Genomic DNA, 20,990 nt, shown 5'->3' on the forward strand with positions numbered 1-20,990 from the left:
CAGCCACCAATTTAGTGCTGTGTACAAGCCCCCCCCCTCCACTGATGGTAGTCATGCCACAAAAATAAACAATAAAAAAAGAACTGTAAGCCTTCTGCACCATGTCTTTTACAATGTTTTTTTTTAAATTGAGAGACTTTAGCCCACATTTAAAATCTGCTATTAACCACAAAAATTGATCCAGAACAATTCAAACACACCATGATTGTGTCTTTAGTAAAAACAAGTTCCCTTCTTCTCCAAACTGCTATCAACCAAATCTTAAGCCTATGACTTCTGATAAAAATCCTCAAAAATGATTTCTGTTCAACTGCTTGACTATATTAACAAATCTGGTCTCCGATATGACACTCATCGTGGTTTCAGTAAGAGCTTTGGCACATTATAGTGGGACTATGTTTAGCATTCAAATGGAACATTCAAAGAACAGCCATTCATTGCACATACACCATCGAATGCTCCTTCCCTCAAAATGCCAAATGACTGTAAATAACTTCATCGACCGATCATAGTTGGTCAAAATCGATGGCATGGAACTTGTACGTACTTACCGGTAATGGAAGGAGAAGGAAACCTGCCCTTTCCCCACTGTCGTGCAATCTCGGAGTTGGTTTATATAATTAGCGGGGGTGTGCAGGGTGCAGCCCCCAGAACAGGAGGATTTGGTGAACACCGGACCTTCCTTACAGTTAAGATAGCATCGAGGTATGCTCTTGTGTTGCATTTGTGAGTTATTTCCTTGTTATCATACATTAAAGTTACTTTTTTCTTCTGAAAATGTGATTTTACATATTTAAACATTACAACTGAAAGGAGATGTTTTTGCATATATGAGTGAGTGTGTGTGTGTGTGTGTGTGTGTGTGTGTGTGTGTGTGTGTGTGTGTGTGTGTGTGTGTGTGTGTGTGTGTGTGTGTGTGTGTGTGTGTGTGTGTGTGTGTGTGTGTGTGTGTGTGTGTGTGTGTGTGTGTGTGTGTGTGTGTGTGTGTGTGTGTGTGTGTGTGTGCATGCTTAAAATGCCTTCACAGGAAACAAATAAACAAACAAGTAAATGTAACACCATTTCTGGATTTACATGACTCACTTTCTTCCAATTAGATGATCAGACCCGCTAACTCCCTTGTCCACTAACTGTAACTCATGAAACAAAAATGCAGCTTAAAGTTATTACTACTACAGCTCAACTAAAAAATGTAAAAGCAGTAAAAATCAGAAAGAGTGATGTAAAAAACAAACATATGAAGTCAGTAAAGGTGAACTTTCTGATACAAGAAAGGTTATCTCACTATCTTGCTGTTTTTTGTAGGCAGATATTTTATTTATTGTCACCTCTCTTAACACTGCAGTGTGATCTTTTCTTACATTCCCTCAGAAAAAAAACAAAAACCTCCTCCTAATACTGCTTCTGAGTTCATCTCACTAAGGAGCCAAACGTCTCTGCACACGTTCACTGCTTGTATGACTGTAGGAAAAGACCAGAAAATCAATTTTCTGAATTTCAGCTCATAATGTAGCAGTTATAATACCTTGGTAAGGTGGAAGTTAGTAGGCATTTTTTTTCCACCTGGTCTGACCACTTGCTTCCTCTGGCTTTGCCCTCAGGTTTGGACCTGGCTAACGAGGAATAAACCCCATTCACATGTCACATCCTATCAAGGTATTACATCTATAATACAATACTACACCAAGTTTTTGGTTTCAAATGTGACATCTTATTAAGTTATCTGATCGGTATGAAAGGACAATCTTCCTCTGAAGCAACTTGTTGATGGAATACATCCTCACATATCTCCTAGTGAGTAAATGAATGAAAAAAAAAAACCAGAATGGAAGACATTGCAACCCCCCCCCCCCCCGCCACTACCCATGTTTTTGTTGATTACTAATGTACATTGACTTTCATGTAATTCACTGAGAATTAGTCACTAGATAAAGTTAGGCAGGCAGAGGGTCCCTACACCCCTGGAAAGGTGTTATTTCCACAATAACACACACTGGGGAGGGCATTATTGTGCTTAGAGAATGGGTTGGCTGGAAAATTGTTGTTTTACTTCCTTATTTTATTACTACATTATTCTTTATATATAATTTTGATGTGAAATAGTTCCTCCGGCTACTGTTTCAAGTTTGCTGCAGTGTATGTAACTGGTGCTGAAGGAAGCATTTAAATCCAAAATATATAATTTAAAAAAATATCTAGATAGTTACTTTATGTTTGGTCCCCTGCTCTTAAAATGTGTAGATTGTTGCCAGTCATTGGAATTGAAGTCAATAAATAATAACATACATTTCAGTTTCAGACATTTATTTCCTTCATAAAATTCATGTAAACACAAATCATTTTATTTAAGCAAGTTTCCAATTTTATAAGAGCAGTAGTTAAAATCTGTTCCTAATTTTGAGCCTTTGTTCCACCTTTATTTTAAGATTTATCCAGATTTCTTGAGGTAAAAGGTAAGAGGTACACAAACCTCTTTAATGTTGCTGCTGCCAGCGCTGGATCACTTCCACTAGTCACTCTCTCCCGCCTTCTTTCTCACTCGCACACACCTTGCTTTCACACAAACAAGTATGCATATGCTCACACACGGACAGAAACATAAACGCACGCACACACATACACACACACACACACACACACACACACACACACACACACACACACACACACACACACACACACACACACACACACACACACACACACACACACACACACACACACACACACACACACACACACAGTTTTTTCTGTTTTATTTAGTTTTTATACTCACTAAACAACAAAAGTGCTGCTTACTGAGTTTAAAATAACATCTTGGTCAGACTCGCTCTCACTCATATGAACACTTTTTTTATTTTCTTTTACATATATATATATATATATATATATATATATATATATATATATATATATATATATATATACACTCACTAAACAGCATAAGCGCTGCTTACTGAGTATAAAATAATGGGGGTCATTTCGATGATTTTCAGCCAGAGCTCCACAGCCGCTGGATATGCTGCCATGAAGTGGCATTCTTGCTTTTCAGCAGGCATTACCTGCAGATTAACACCCTGCTGGAGAAGATTTGTTCTTCAATCAGGGTGCGATCTACTGATCGCCCATTCCGTAAAAGTGGTTAACCTACAGATGATCGAGGACTAGTTGATTGAGGTCTAGCTGCCTAAACACTACTGGTTATAATCGCCTTTTATCAGAGCTCAAAGGATAGAAGCATTAGGCACAGTGGGATCACTGTTTGCACAAAAATGTTATTTTGTGCAAAACTATTGTACATTTTAATACACAGTTTCTCCTTTCTTCACTGTTGCACAACCATAGAGGTGGTATACATAAACTTGGGAAAGAGAGGAGCTTACCCCTGCAAAAATTAGCTACTAGTTTGCAGGTTGGGTTAGGAGGAAAGCGTCCTCAATCTACTGAAGCTGAGCACATTTTGTAATCAATCATGCACTGAGTGTTCAGTGAAAAAAAGCATGAAATGTATTAAAGCTCGAGAGTCAATATTCAGCTAAAGTTTTGTGATCGAATGAATTGTTGGATTCTTACATTGCTGCTTTCCTATTGTATTTATGCTCCCCATTATTTCATACATTAGCGTGCCTGTCTTCTTCCTCTTCTTCTTCTTCTTTCGGCTTTTCCCAGTTAGGTGGATCACCTGTCCGCTCATGATTGGCAGTGGAGTTTTACGGTGTTGAGTTGCCAGCCCGGCGCCCAACCTTCCACAGAAGGCACACACATGCACACACTCATGCCTAGGGCCAATTTAGAGTGTCCAATCCTCCTACAGCATGTCTTTGGGATGTGGGAGGAAACCGGAGCACCCAGAGGAAACCCACGCGACCACAGGGAGGACATGCAGACTCCGCACAGAAGGCACCCCAGCTGAGGATTGAACCGGAGAACCTCTTGCTGTGATGCGGCAACGCTAATCTCTGCACCACTGCAGCTGCCCATTAGCGTGCCTGTCTACATTAACTAAATTTTATTTATTTATTTAGGTATGTATGCTTTATTACTGGAGTGTCCATTCAGCAAGGCTCATTCTTACAGGAGAAACTAAGTGTCACATCAGAGTTAAAAAAAAGAGAGACTGTGAATATATAATTACAGAAAGCGATCAGCATATTTCATTTATCATTAAATAATGAAAACAAACATGATAAAAGTACAAACTGTGAATACTAAAGGCAGTATGTAATCTATGGAACACATTTGACAATACATAGTTGAGAAATGCCTCAAGAAGCAAAGTGCAGCTAGATGTTTTAGAAGATAATGTTAGAAACAAAATCACATGAACAACAAACAGCAACAAATACCAGTGGTAAACTAACAACTGCAAGATGTGAGTCTCTACATTACTTGCACAAGTAAAAACACCAGCTAATATCACTGCTGAGCACTACAAATAATACAGAAAAAATTAAAAATGAAATCCTAACGTCACGCATATAACTGCAATGTTAACTGTAAAAAAGTAGACGTGAATGCACTATTACCAGAAAGAGTAGGAGGAGTGCAGGAGTGACACACACTATAACGTGCTTGGGGCAGACGAAATGTAGACGGATGACCATAAGTGTGCTTGGATTACATTGGCAGTTAAATGGTAGTAAAAAGAGACAGTAATTCAATAAACATTCACAAACATCAATTCTAAGTAAATTAAGTGAGGTGGTAAAACATTTTAGTTAATTGTTAGTTGGAAACTGGCTGGCAAAGGTGATTGCATTACTTCATAATTGAGATAGCAGTTATTTAGTATCCGCTTCTGATTTTTCTTTCAAATAGGATTCTTAATTTCATTTCTTATCTTCACAGGGAGACCATTCCATTCAGCAGAGAATTATCAACTACACACTCCATCTCCAAATTGATTTGTGGTCTGTGCTGGAGCAGTGAGGTGTGTGAAATGAGAAGGATTCTGATGAACATATCGCAGTGGCAAGAGCTGCGACCTTAAAGCACCGACTCATTTCCTAATTTTTAATTAATTCGCTGATTACCTACTTAATTCAATTAAGCTCACAGTGGAGCCAGACGCATGCTGTCCCTGTATGGGTAATCTCAAACTGGGTTCAAACTCATCCCAGAATACACACTCACTCACTCCACATATCAGATACGCTTATGGCCAGTTTGGAAGAATTCTATCTCACCTACAGCTTTTACTTGGGATGCAGGAGGTAAATGAAACACCTGGCAGAAACTCACTTGGACACAGGTAAGGCATGTAAACACTGCTTTGAATGAACCCTGGTTGAGCAACAAACTATAGCAATGCTAATGTCTGTGTCACTGTGCTAAGACTTGCTGCTAAACTGAATCGTCACAAAGGTTTATATGAACTTGATAAAGATAATTAAAATAATAAAAAATAATAATAAAATATGGCTGACGATAATCAAAGGTCAAAGTAAAACCAAATAAATAAAATGACCCAATACAGTGAAATGTCAGCTTTATAGTATACATCAGACTGCCCGTACTGACCAATTGAATTTCTGTGAATAGTCTTGATTACTGAGTTCACTTGTTTCATCAAATGTCTATATTTTATGCACTATAACAGAAGTAAATAGGCTATATTACTGTGCAACTATATTAATAACAGATAAAGTCTTACCACAAAAATACAGGCAATAAGGGAAAGGAAGGGAAGAAATCAAATGCCATCATGAAAATATCAAATAGAGAAAAGTATAAAGCAATTAAGCCAAGACGTGTCACTGTTAGAATAGCACAAACGAGGGAACAGAGTAACAAAAGTAGTTAGATGTGATAAAAGCAGCATGCAGTATCAAAACATACCAGGATCTATTGTATGCAAATAATAAACTAAAGATATCAGCACAGGCAGAAAAACGTAGAAGGTATGTAGATAAATACAAAGGAAACATACAAAATAATCAAGTCATTGATGACCCCAAACGTTTTATAAAGAATTGGGAAACAAGGCAAAACGAATAGAAATGCCACCAAAGAAAAAAAAAAGAAGAAAGAGACACATTTTGGAGAAATATCTATGAAAACAACATGGAACATAACAAAGATGCTGAATAGATAGAAGAAGTGAAAGAAAAAGTAAGACATTCAAATGTACAGTATATGAAATAGAATAAATTAACGTCCAGAGAAACAAACAAAATTAAGAAAAGCTCCTAAATGGAAAACCCAAGACCAGATGCAGTACCTAACTTCTGGCTAAAAATATTAACATCTTTAAGTGAAGATTTAGCCCTGAGTAAGAACTATTTATATGCACATCCCAAGCAGAAACCAACCTGGTTAACCACAGGAGAAATACTGGTGTTTAAGAGTGAACCTACAAGCTATCCTAAAAACGACAAACCAAGAACCTGCCTTCCAATGATGTATAAACTATATACTGGAATTGATGCTGATAGAGTTTATAGTCATTTAATAGAAAACTCGATCATGGTGATAGAACGAAAGAGTAATAAAAGAAAGCAATATGGAACAAAGGATAATTTGTTGTTACATAAAGTCATAATGGAGAATTGTAAATAGGGGGAGAATATAAGTATGGAATGGGCAAACATCAAAAAAGCATTTGACAGCATCCCGCCTTCATGGATAAAGGATTACTTACAGATATATAATTTATACCCTACATTGATCAATTACATTACAGTGATCATGAAACAGCGGCAAACCACTTTACAGCTAAGCCATGATAAAGGACAAATTATTATCCCTGGGTTAAAAATTCCAAGGGGGATATTCCATGTTGATCCTTTGTCACCTCTCCTCTTTTGTCTTCCCTTAACCCATTAAGCTGTCTACTTAACAGATTAGGTCATGAGTACAATTTGGCTCCTAGAAAACAACAAAATGTAAAGATGTCTCATCTTCTTTTTATGGATGATTTAAAACTTTATAGTTCATCAGATGAGGAACTGAAAGCACAACTGCAAGTGGTCAAAACTTTCCCTGATGATATAAGAATGTAATTTTGTCTTGATGAATGTGCAAAAGCAACCTTTAAAGCAGGAACGCTGCAGCACCAGGAAAATATCAGCCTGGGACAGGAATGTGATATAAAGGAACCTGAGCAGGAGGGACGTGCATAAATATTTGGGAATTGATGGAGGATAGACAATAAAACATGAACAAATACAGACAAAATTTAGTATGGAATATTTTTTAAAAAAAACAAAATTAATACTGAAAACAACCATGACATCTAGGAGCAAAGTCCGAGGTATAAACCAATTTACTCTACCTCTTCTTATTTACTTTTCGGGTGACTGAAGAGCCCCAAAAGGTACTGGATCAATTATACAGGAAAACAAATAAATGCTTCACACTTATCAAATGATTTTTAAAAATGAGTGCATACCAAGATTATATATATATATATATATTCCCCATTCTGAAGGAGGGATGGGCCTCCTCGAAATTGATTACATGTATAGCTCTGGAGTCGTGGGACTGCATACATATCTACTTGACCTCACAAGACCCAAACATAGTGAACATTCTGAAACATAAGGAGATTAAATCTAAGATGACTTCCCTGCTTAGCTTAGTAGAAGCATATCGGTGTCAAGCAGGAATGGAAATCAAACCAGAAGTAGACAAAAATCAGGCAACAACTGAATGTGCTAAAAAAAACAAACAAAAAAAATATATAAAGTGAAGGATCAGATGAAAAGGAAAGAAATGTGGAAAAGGCATAAATATATTTGCAAGTACAGAAAACTCCTGGAACAACCTCATGTCGATCACAGTCTGACACAGGAATGGTTAAGGAGAGGTGAATTTAAGCCAAAAGATGAAAGGTTACTATTGATGACCCAAGGTAGTGGACTACAAACATGTTGGCTTACAAAGTCCATTGAACATGTCGGAGACAGAGACAAGTGCAGGTTTTGTAAAACAGAATTGGAAACAGATAGATATCTTGCTGATGAGTGTGATACACTAATAGCAGAGGGCCTATATACTGAAAGGTCTAATTATGTGGCAAGACTGTTGAATTGGGAATTATGCAAACATTACAATACTGAAGTATCTTAGAAGCATTGGAAACATGAGCCACAAAGCATTACAGAAAATGAAGGTTTATATCACATGAGATCACTCCTAAAAAACAGTTCAAAAATAGACGTGAGAGAACCAGATATATCAGTACATGAAAAGAAGACAAAAGTAGCATTGATCATTGAAATTGCTGCAGCCAGTATTTACAGTGTCTTATGTACAGAGCAATACAAAGTCCTAAAATACCAGGATTTGCAGGTGGAAATGCCAGCAGTGTGGAAGAAGGATATCCAGACAGTTCCAATAGTAGTAGGAGGAATGGGTCTCATAAAAAAGAAGTTACAGTCCTATTTAGATGTGCTACTGATACACATAACTCTGTATGAATTGCAGAAGGAATAAATTCTGGGCACATTGTGGGTGCTGCAAAAAGCATTTTTGGCTAACATCAAACACTGAAACAATACTAATTTCATGAACTTTAATCATACCTTGACTTAGGAATGGGGTCCATTCCCATCATGGTACTAGAAACTCTAAAGACTTGGAGAAATTAAAAACAGGAATCAGCTGTCTGATATAATTCTCAGTTATTATGATATTATGCATATTAAGCTCTGAATGATTGTTCCCTATTAGGTGTTTATTGCTCAGTGGATATGCACATATGCTACTTAAATGATGGCTTCACATACTGTACCCAGACTGACGAAATCTTCAAAGTGAAAGTGCTTATGTTGGTTGCATAGTTTTATTGTTTTTAAATCAGTTATACCGAAAGAGTTCAGTTTACAGATTAGATTGTCTTTATTTACATTATATAAAACTGATTCAATTTGCTGGTAATCTCCAGACAACCAACTCACTTCAATACAATCTACCTGTCCCTGTCCATTTAGACAAAAAAGGAAATGTAGTTGCCTGTGGTAATCCTGTCAAAGCTTACTACAAAGTTCAAAGGACAGACTAATATAAGGAACGAGTCAAAAATGCTGAAAAAGCAAATCAGAATTACAAGTTTTCCTCCTACGTTGTGAAACGATAAAACAGAATTCAAAGGGGCCGAGTGAAGTCTGGTATCCCACCTGGGACCCACAGGGTGACATGACTAACAAGAGTATAAAGAAGTAGTCCAGATAAAATCACTTCAGCTAGCAGATCTAAGGGACTCTCTCTCTCTCTCTCTCTCTGATACCTTCCCTGTGAGAGAAATAAAGACAACCTTGTTCAAGTTTCCAATAGTTTATTCAGTTAACTAAGTAGAACACTCATCCATCTGCCTACTTACCTGAATAAACTAATGGAAACCTCAACAATGTGTCTTTAATCCTCCCAGAGGGAGAGTATTAAAGACAGAGTCTCCAAGAACTGAAAGCTAAAGTGATTTTACCTGGAATACTCCTTTATAGTCTGTGTACTTTGTGAAACAAGGGGTGGTATGACATGCAAATCATCAGTGGAAATGTTCATACCACTGGCAACTAGGGTGTGAGAATGTCAAATAATTACATTGTGCTTTATGTTGCCAAAAATGATATGGTTTCCTTTGTAAAATGTTATGTATAGCACAGAGAAGTGAATCCCTTTTGTACATTTTTTTTACATTTATGTAAAGAAATGCAAATGTTTGCCCTTATTCCAACTTTTTCAAAGAAAATCAGACAGTGAAACAAAACAGTTATGTTAAAACTATGCCCTTTGAATAAGGCATGTATGGAGTAAGTGATGAAATGACTGGTTTGCAAAATGTCAAAAGTTGTTTGTGAATAACTTTTTCAGTGACTTCATCACGTGAACTAAGCAGAGTAATTGGTAAGCAAATGTCACTCTTGTGAAAAGGTGCAGTAAAGGAAACTCCTTCCCTCATGCTGTCATTTATGAGGCTGTTAACAGGTTCACACACTGCATCTACTCCCAGGTGAATACGCTTAGGAGGAATCATGTGTGATGCACAACAACCAATTACCTTGGTCCCTGGCCAAATTGTTTCGACATAACCCTTACTCACCTTAGTTAAATGGAAAGTGAATGATGGTTAAAACTGTCAACAAAATTTAGTTTCAGTGCCTTGGCTGTTAATGTTTGTGACAGAGTTCATGGAGTAGGACCTGAACTTTTCATTGACAGAGTAACATCCAACTCCATGCAATGGGAAGTGGTAAGAGTTTTTGTCAAAACAAAAATGAACATTGATACTATTCCAATACTCTTTCAGAGATCTGAAACTGCACTGTTTCATGTGAAAACATGTATTGTTCATTAATTTACTCGATTTTTGTAGTATTATATGTAGGTTGGAAAGTTGCTGAGAGAAGAGAAATGTGAATCCTTTATATAGTGTGACCATATTTTGTCCCTAATGATGATAAAGAAATGCAACACAAATGAAATAAACTAAATCCATACAAAAAGAACTGAAACCAGGAGCCAGCAGGAATAAACAGATGAATAGGTATACCGTTACTCCAAAGCAAAGAGAATCCTTGATGTCAGAGTCCACACTTCTTTATTGCAACACAGTAAATGCAAGCGCTTTCATCTCTGTCAGTTCAGAGACTTTATCAAGATACAGAAAGAAACAGGAAACACCCCATACATAACCCTGACCCAATTAACACCTTAATAAATCATCACACAATTAATTTCCTTCAACCTACAAAACTTTTTTTAAAACTTCCCTAGGTGAAGGAAATTAATTGTGTGATGATTTGTTATGGTGTTAATTGGGTAAAGTCTCTGAACTGACAGAGAGACGAAAGCGGTTGCATTTACTGTGTTGCAATAAAGAAATGTGGACTCCGACATCAAGGATTCTCTTTGTTTTGGAGTAACTGTATACCCCTTCATCTATTTATTCCTGCTGTCTCCTGGTTTCAGTCATTTTTGTGTGGATTCCCTAATGATGATCTCAGCCTTAAAGTCTACAGTCATCCAAGAAATGCTAGCACTTTATTGAGGCAGTGGTGTTTACAATAGAGACAGTATGACTGACATATAACATGATATCATCCATACCTAAATCATTTGAATAAAGCAGAGACCAGCAAGGCTTAGGTCACAATTACCAGATTACTAAATGAACTGTTTACTGGACTCCACATGGAGTGAGGTAATTATACTGGACATGTCAGATGTAGGTCAATGCACAGTTCCACATCTGCAGTACCACAGCAAAACTGGGTAATTTTTTGACACTCTTTGTCCCTACTTACTGTTGATCATCAGAATGATAGTAAATCAGACGTTCATTTCCTATCACTACTGTTAGGACTGACCAGGTGGTGTTATCATTCAGATAGCCATCGAAGTGGTCCGAAAATTTTCTTTTCTTTACTTTCCTTAGATTTATCTGCTCACAGCAAGCCAGGTGATGGTGATTGATGTGCAATGGGTTGCCTTCAGGGGCTGTCCCCTAACTTCTGCAAGGGGCATTTTCTACAGGCAGCCCTGTGTCTTCCCCTGTGGCACAAGTAATGGTACTCAAGTTTCAACCAGAGAATTCATACTGCCCAGTATGCCCCCTGAGCATGTGCAAACTCCTACAACTCCCCAAGGAAGGAGTATGTCATTGTCCCCTGAGCATGTGCAAACATCTGCAGCTCCCCAAGGAAGATGTATGTCCCCTCAGCATGTACAAACTCCTAGAATTCCCCAAGGGAGGTGCGTGTCCCCTGAGCATGTGCAAACTATGGAACTAATGCTGACTTCTGTGACTTATATATATATATATATATATATATATATATATATATATATGTATATGGGTCTACTTCTAAATTTCAAAGTTTCAAAACTTCAAATTTCTTATGGTCAAGACAAAAAGATCAAAGTTCTGAAACTTCAAAACGTAAATTAACAAAAAAAAATGTTCTTTTTATGTTTCTGCAGGGGAGGGTGAGCCTGCCCCTGTACCCCCACCCCCACTGCTAATTAAATATACCAACTCCAAGATCACACTACAGCGAGGAAAATGGTAAATATATCATTCCACGCTGTATGGCGATCTTTGTTTACAAGGTTTGAAGTTTCAAAATGTCAGTCTTATGGTCTCAACCATGAAAAATTTGAAGTTTTGAAACTTTGAAATTTTAAGTAGACCCATATATATATATATATATATATATATATATGCATATATATAATATATATATGTGTGTGTGTGTGTGTGTGTGTGTGTGTGTGTGTGTGTGTGTGTGTGTATATATATATATATATATATATATATTTTTTTTTTTTTTTAATCTTAAAGGGCAATTACGTTTCACGTTGTAGGTCAATGTAATTGAATTTCCAAGTCCCTATTATCATTAACTGGTTTATTTTTCTCATGAAATAGGCTCCATCAAATAACTGATTTATTAGCAACATCAAATAACTGATTCATTATCATGTCACCAAGAAGTAAGAACCAAAAACACATCATATAATTTATTTATTCAAAAGCAAGGGGACTCTTCTTTTTGACAGTGGTAATCCTTTATTAGTAGTATGTGAAAATATGGCGATGTTTACTAGAAGTTCCAACACTGCCACTGTGACTAATGACTGGGAGAAAGAAGGGCTACATGAAAACATCTGGAGACTTTCCTTGAAAGCTGAAAAATATAAGATACTACAATGGCAGCACTTTAGTTTTTGTGTGTACTTGGAATTCGGTATTGTATCAAGGAGACTAAGGAGAACAAAATGGCCAACATATGGCAATAAATACCCCGAACATCTTCACAAATAGCAAGAACTAAACCTTAAACTAAGCGCGGACTATATGCACTTATTGAATGACTTTTTTATTAAAGTTGAATCTGAACTATTGGCTGAAATTGCCAGCTTAGAAGGCACTATTGTAAGTTCTCCAAACTTTCCCCTTATAAGTATTGAATATAGTCTGATGCTTGATAAACTTAAATCCTTTGAACAGAAATTGATATCTTTGAAAAAACTTAAAGTAGTTCATGACTTAAATGATGTTCTATTAGCGAGACAAGCTAGACAAGTGATGTGAGCTTCCGCCACACCCGAAGCGGATACATTGTTGCCGGTGACTGCGTGTGTGTGGTCTCAGCCCCTTTACAACAATCAGAATTTATGAATGAACATACTGAAATTGCCAGTGTTGATAGCACTGTGAAGTGTAGTGAAGCTGTCTGTGATTAGGACAGCTTCAGTGTTTCTCTTGGCATGAAGGAGGAGTCTGTGACTGTTAATAATAGTGGCAGCAATGGTAACGGATTGTCAATCAAAGAAAATGAAAATAATGTAGGCGGGGGTGGAGTTGTAACTTCTAACAGTATTTAGGATTGGGCTGTTTCCAACTTCAGCGGCCAATCAAAATAAGAGTAGAATCAAGAGGAAGAGGCAAGACCAGAAGAAAATATCAGAGTCAACAGGTTTTCTGAACTAGCCACACCTACATCACCAGGACAAACCTTCACGAAGGTAGGACTAATAACAATGAGCGAACTGAAGACATAATTACTAATGATGTTCTTAATTTGTCTAAACGTAAGCTGCCTCATACTGAATTATCGCTACTATGTAAAGGTTTGTCTTTTGTGCCTTCAAATGTAGGTAATGGTAATGAGTCACCGGATATTTATAACTATCTTTAGAGTGCAAATCCTGTAATATCTGTCATATATAGCTTGCCAAAAATACATAAGATAGTGATGTGCCATCTATGAGACCCACTGTGGCTGGTAGTAAATGGGTGACCTTTGCTATATCTAAGTACTTAGAGGAACAGCTAAAACCCTTTTTACAGTACAGCTTTCAGCTATGTTAAGGATACAAACGATTTCATTTGTAAACTGAATTAAAGATTTCAGGGAAATCAAAAATATGAACTAACTCTAGTTACTATGGATATAAAGTCATTGCTCTCTGGTATTCCTAATGAGTTCAGCTTACAGTCTATAAGGGAATTTCTTTCTATACATAATCAGTTTTCAAGTATCGAAATTGAATTGTTATGTTGCATGTTGGATGTGGTTCTTAACAATGTTTTTCTATTTAATAAAGAGATTTTCATCAGCAATTTGGAGTAGCTATGGGCACTCCAGTTGCTAATGCAAATCCGGTTTTATCCAGATGGGACGAACAACATATATTTATCAATAATTTGAATGTTATGTTTACAAATGAAAATATTACATTTTTAAATGACTTGTAGAAGACATCTTTTTTGTACGGACAGAAACTGTAGATAATGTATATAAATTTGTTCATGATTTGCAAGATGCAACTGATTATTTTGATGTTTGATCTAAGTTACTCTAATGAGAAGATTGATTTCTTGGATATGACGATTATGTATCATGACAAGAAGTTTGATACCACTATATACATATAAAAAAGATGTTAAAGCTACACATTATGTTTACTTTAATAGTATGCATCCCAGACACACTTTTAAGAGTGTAATAAAGAGTCAGTTTTTAAGAGCAAGTAGGTTAAATACTCCTGCAGAATTCTTCCATCAAGAATTAAACATGACTAATGATTTTAACATTACAGGTTACAATAAAAAATTGATGAATTATGTTAAACAATGTGTTTTAAATGAACATGATGGTTTAGGTGCCCCCCTCCCCATCTTATATGCAACTAATGCTATAGATACTGATGATACGAATAGGAAGCCTTTGAAGCTGAGCTACATTCAGAAGTATAACAGGCATACCAGATATTTTTACTAAATTATAAATAAAAATTGTGCTATGTTATAGTCTGACCCTGATGTTAGAAATATTGTAGGTGAGGTCCCTGAGTTTATTTTGAAAAGAGAAAAAAAAACCTTAAACAGTAATTATGTTACAAGGATGTATAAGATCATAATATGATAAATTCTATCCAAAGAAGAGGTACACATCCTTGTTATAATTGTGTATTTTGTAAAGAAATTAATACAGATTTGTGTTTTAGACATGCGCTTACAAAAAAGGATTCTGAATTTAAAGTTTATGCCAACTGTTTTACTGAAAATGTCATTTACCTCACTAACTATAGTTTGTAATAATTTCTACATCTAGGAAACTAACCAAAAGTTAAAACAACGCATTAGTTCTCAATTGTCAGCTATATGGAGAGGTACTAAAACTAATGCATTGTGTAGGCATATTTTAATGGGAGTAGATATAAATTTAAGTTTTGAGTTTTACAAGTTATATATCCAAGGATACATGGTGGTGATATTATTACTAGAATTGAGATAGCAGAGTGCAAGTGGATGTGGATAAACTATTTTAGAACAGATGTTGCCCCTGGATTTAATTATCAGAACAGTATTAAACCTATATTAAAGAACAAGCATGATTGTTGTTTTTTAATTTTATAATTTTTCTGATTGGTTGGCTCAGGCTGCACGTTTATATATGTGTGTATATACATATGTATATGTATTTTAGGTACACATGTTTTAATAATATTTATTTATATGTTTAAATGTACTAAGGTGCATGTGACTTTTAACTTCTTTGTGATAGGCTGCTCATCTTTTAAATAGAATCACAACAGTCTATTTATGCATTGATAAAGAGCCTTGCTGGAAAGCTTTGCTGCTGTTACATAGTGTTCCTTTTTACTAAATAAATTCGATGATGTGTTCCTGATTTTTACTTCTTGGAGATTTTGTTTTATCCTGTGGACCACTTTAGCACCCAGACACTGTTGTTGCTATTATTAGTTTGCCACAAAATCTATGTTTTTAAATAAGTATATCAAATATAATAACAGTGAAATGATTACACCAAGTTAAAATTCAGCCTCCTGACTTATACGTCCAGCTTAGCCATGCTTCGTACGTCAATGGTTAATGTGCTGCTTTTCCCTTCAAGCCTTTTCATTTTCATGTCACATGCACAGTGGCACAACAGTTTGCATTGCTGTCATTTTAAGCTTAGCCAATTTACCTTTTTGTGCTCAAAATAACCTATCCCATTTGGTTAGAGTGTGGCCTTACCCATCCCATGGTCGATAACTATATATTATCCCTAACGAGAATAACTGGGATCATACTACAGATAATTTGATGGGACCCATGCATGGGGTAAAGCATTTAGGAGCTGCCTCTGTCCTTTAGTAGTATAGTGGACAGTCCTAGGGAAATTTTATGCTTCTACTCCATAGATCTATGTTGCACTTGAATATGGACAGTGTGAACTTTGTTTTATGTGGATGGGGAGTCTGTTCCAAAGCAGTGGTATCCTCTGCGTGATATACCTGTCCTTCCAAATCATTCTTTTGATGTTGTAGAATAGGTTTAGATATCTAGATGGAGTAATTCTGATGTCATTTGACTTGCTGATGTGTACTAAATCCATCTGTAATGGGTAGGAGGATGCCTTGCATGCCAGAAACAGGTTACCTCTTAGCAGTCTGCAGGATACAGAGTATAGTGATAGGGCTTTGAGTCAATCCATGTAGGACATATTGTTTAGGCTTTGTATCCTTTTAGTATGGAATCACTGTGAGTATTCCAGATGTTGCATGGGCCTAGATGGCTACATGCCAAAGGGGGCATTATAAGGGCTAAGTGAAGGGGGACAATGACACCCCAGATGTAGACACAATCCCTTTGTTTATAAGCTGTGCAATAAAGGAGGGCTTTCTTACAACAATGGAAATATTAAGGTTGAAAGTTAGGTCACTCTGTAAATTAGTTATCAAATTCCAAAGTACTGGGTCAGCTCTCCATATTGGTTCCCAAATCCCAAACTACTGAGTCAACTTTTAGGGACGTATTGTCAATGTGGTAGTTTGCTAGGACAGATAACTTCCCAAAGTTTGCTAGGATAGATAACTTCCCAAAGGATAGAATAATGCATTTTTGGCATTTAGTTTCATTCCATGATTTTGGCACCAGTTATTTATTTAAAATTACAGTGCATGATTCTCCATTTTGGTTTTCAGGGTGGGATGCCTTCCATGCAAAGCCTGGACATCCTTCCACTGTTCATATGGGGCTTTACCAGGTGCTCCAGCTTCCCCCACAACCCACAGATGTACCATTAGATGACTTGGCAATCCTCCAAATGGTATGCTTAGAATGTATGAGAGAGCATTTGAATATACCCAACAACAGACTGGTGCCTCAGTTATGATTGGTTCACAGCTTTGTCTCCAGTGAATGTTGGGACAGATTTTTGTTCCACCATATCCCTGGAGTGGAACCAGGGGTAATTTAAAAATGAAAGAAAGAATGGTTGAATTATATATTTAAGTCCCTTTTAACCAGTGATTTAGAGAACAACAATAAACTACTGAAACACTATAATGCTAAATAAGATTATGGCTGGTATTCACAGACAACCTTCATACAATATAAGAGCTATTTATGTCAGCAGCATGGTCCTTAGTCACAGATACTCACTGGAGTGGTTCCCAGTAGCTCATGCAGCTTGGTATGTTCTGGCTAGAACTTAGTGCATAAGAAGCTACAAACGAACTCATGCAGTTAAATGACTGCACAACAGTATATAAAGTATGGAAAAACATTACAAGTAATATTAGCGGCTTGTGAACTTTGTAGTGCTTCTCAGATGCATAAAGTGCATGGTGAAGAATGGCAGAACACCCATTAAAGCCCTGCAACTGGTTGCTGCTATATGTACAATGCAATACTTTCCTGCCATAGGCACAGGCAGCAGTAACTGGAGTTTCCAGTGACATCAGCACAAGACTGTTCTTTACAGCATAATACAATTATGTCCAGGGTATCACTGCCTTGTCCCATTTATATGTTCTCATGGCCAGATACAATGGCTGATATGCAAGTACTGTGAATATGCCATCGCTATATGACCAGGTATTCCCTATGTGTATACAGGTGTGAGTGTATACACAGGCACATATTTGCAGTATGCTGTCCCCCCAAACATGTATTCCAAAACATGTACTACATGGAGACAGAGGTAATGACCCCCCCCCCCCAGCCCAAAGCACAAGCATGGCTGTGGTACTCAGTACCAGAGTTCAGTCAGCACAAAAGCACATCAAACCAGGTGGTCACCACTTACATACCTTCTGCACCTTTGCTGGCTGTGACATCATACTCCTAATATATGCATTGTACTAGGGAGTACATTCTATACTTGTAATCTCCCATTATCTGCTGAAATGCCCCCATTCCTAACTCCATTTGCAATTTTTCATCCCATCTGTGTAAGGTATAGGACAAAGATGCACTTGTTCAAGAGTGTGTCTGAATCATTATGTTTCACGAGATCTTATCTAAGCACATCATGAATGTTGCCTTATCACAGACACTACCTTCCCATGGATGATGCAGGAAAGGTGCTCCCTGCTCTGCTCAGACTCACATGAAGAATCAAACAGCCTTCTGAAGTCTGTCCTAATGCTGCCATTTAACATTAGACAGTTGAACAGGGTTTACTACTCTGCAGCACATGGGACTATTATTATATATTTGATGAGCTGTTATAGAGCTCTGCTACACAGCCTTCCTGTGCATCATTTGCCTCTCGTGTGTAGGAAATGTGTATTAATATCAGTCAGTGTTCCACCAACACTAGAATATTATGCATAAAAAAGGTGTATCATGTCCATAAACCCAATGTATGTTACAAATGATTGTTAAGAACCTCAGGCAAATGACTTATTTCCCCAGTGTTTTCATAAAGCAGTTATTTGTAGCTAGTGGTTTTGTCCAGGTACAAAAGATTAAATGTATAGACTGATATGCATAATAGTGAGATACAAGAACTCAGAAAAAAATATTTTGCAAATAGAAGTGGCTACAACTAAGTTCCCCAAATGGAGAAAACTGCTCCCAAAGTTTGATGCAACACTAGAGTTAAATAAAATAAAGAGGCATGAGGCAATATCTGTGCATGTTTCCCCATTTAATGAAATAAGGATTGGTTCCTTCATTCTAGAAACTAACGAACACAGACTTCAGCGAAATAATAAGGAATGAATTGGACATAAAGGCTGACATTTTACTTACATTCTATATAACATAAATATCCTACATAACCAAATAGTAGCTTTTACCACTCCTCATAAAAATTTCTTTATGCCCAATATTACATTGTGAATTGTCCACAGTTTTTGAACTCACAGACTCCGTATAAAAACTTTAAATGCTTTTACCACATTGAGCAGTCATGAAGTGTTAATAATCTGTCTGTACGTATGCTAATTTCATCAAATGCTGCTAATATTTAAGATTTCATAAACAAAACTAGTATTAAACTTGTGTTATTCTATCTAATGTGCATTTATAATTGATTATGTACCACACATGAAAAATACCCAGGTTTAATCTAAATAATGGATACTGTTTTTGCTAGTGAGCCATTCAGTTTCATGGCTGTGGCCTAAAGCACAAATGAAGCAGAGCCTTTTAACTTACAAACAAGTTGGTTATGTATGTGCTTTCTTGATGTTACATACATGTACTAGGCTACAGCTCATGACTAATAACCTGCAGAATGTCTGGCTACATGCACCTTCCCATTCCTGGCTGACGATAAAACTCATTGGAACAAAATGGAACCTAGCTGGATTAGCCTGTTAAACCAGCCAAGGTGATGGCCTGGAGCTCAACAGTGAGCCACTGATGTTTCCAGACAGGTATGTGGAAATGGCTAATGTCCCACAGCATCCCCATCCTGGTTTGACTAGCTTTCAATACCACTCAGTTCTTGCACATCATTAGCTCCAGTTCATGGTCCAACTATCTGTGAATGACAGAGGTCACACAGGACTACATAGAATGTGTATCCACTGGTCCACTGGGAAGTAAACACTATAGGGGAAGGCATCTGCAGGACTATGATGCACCAACACAGCAGTAAAACTGACAGGCTAACTCCCATGTAAGTCTAATACTTATCATTCTCCCAAATGGCCACTTTATGACAGGAGGACTGTGAAAAAAGACTAAATTAAGCTTATGGCTTTAACAGTGGAACTGGCAATTACTAGACCTCATGATTCTGTACAAGGGATAGCTAAAGGAACACCAGGATTTGCTAAAACAAAGGGAAAGACAAACAGAAAATAAATATGGAATGCAGCTAAGTTGGCAGGATTTTCTGAAACAAGGTAAAGCAAATCAGAAAAGGCATGCAGTGAAGAGGAGAAGGTGTAACATTTTAGGCTTATTACAGCACTATGTCAGTTTTTAGCTAAGCTTTTAATTAGTTGATACTTTTGCATTAAATTAAACCCTAGATTTCAATTTAGTCATCTGTCAATTTTACTTATCATCCACCACTTTTCCTAGTGCCTAATAAAGAGCAATGACAGAAGGAAAACGATAAAAGCACTTTGCAGAAAGCTTCACCCTGTGTGTCACTGCCTGCCAGTAACTGTAGAGAGGTTCAATGCATTGGGCCTAAGACAGAATGGCCATACCTGTTTGTTGCGGAGATCCAGCGAGAGTTCATAATCAGAGCTGGCAGCGTGGGAGCAGGATGCAGCCCCTTTGCTCCTCTGTATCCTCACTGGGGATGCAGTGTGATGTAGGCTGGCTCTCTGCACCATGCCGGAGCACTTGGCCTTTTCTTCTTTGCTGTCGGTGAATGATGAATGGCATTTGGGTGTCTGCTTTAAAGAGTCCGACCCATGTCCCTTCGTACTGTCTGTCTCCAGTCTGCAAGTCCCATCAGTGTCTGCGCTGCATGCTTTTCTGTTGGAACTGCTGGAATCAGTGCTGTGGAGGGAAAAGGCCATTCCCCAAGTTACTAAACGCTGCATTTGTCAGAGCATAACGACAGAAGTTGTGTCTTTGTGAGCGATTACAACATTTAGATGCTCCTTTCCCACTTTTAAAAGAGCTACTTTTTAGTTTAGCCCTCATTAATTAGTGAAATACAAACAAGCCTTACAACACAGCACTTCGTAAGAGTACAAAGTTTACAATTATTGAGTGACACCTTAACAATTTACTCTAACTTTACAACAGGGCATGCAACACTGTACCTTCTTCCTTT

General features: G+C 37.2%; 1 protein-coding gene across 3 annotated transcripts in view; it reads right to left on the reverse strand.

The window, feature by feature from the left end:
- Positions 1-20,990, reverse strand: part of IQSEC3 (IQ motif and Sec7 domain ArfGEF 3) — a 3,183,686-nt gene that overhangs the window by 1,827,125 nt on the left and 1,335,571 nt on the right. For 2 of the 3 annotated variants that reach the window (XM_044087614.1, XM_044087612.1), the window contains exon 3: positions 20,413-20,710. The exons of the other annotated variant lie outside the window; for it this stretch is intronic. In XM_044087614.1, the coding sequence (XP_043943549.1) occupies positions 20,413-20,710 (298 nt within the window). The remainder of the gene's footprint in view (positions 1-20,412; positions 20,711-20,990) is intronic. 3 annotated transcript variants of the gene reach the window in all.

The sequence above is a fragment of the Protopterus annectens genome, chromosome 11.part0, assembly GCF_019279795.1.
Source record: "Protopterus annectens isolate FY-2018-M chromosome 11.part0, PAN1.0, whole genome shotgun sequence".
Taxonomy (NCBI): domain Eukaryota; kingdom Metazoa; phylum Chordata; order Ceratodontiformes; family Protopteridae; genus Protopterus; species Protopterus annectens.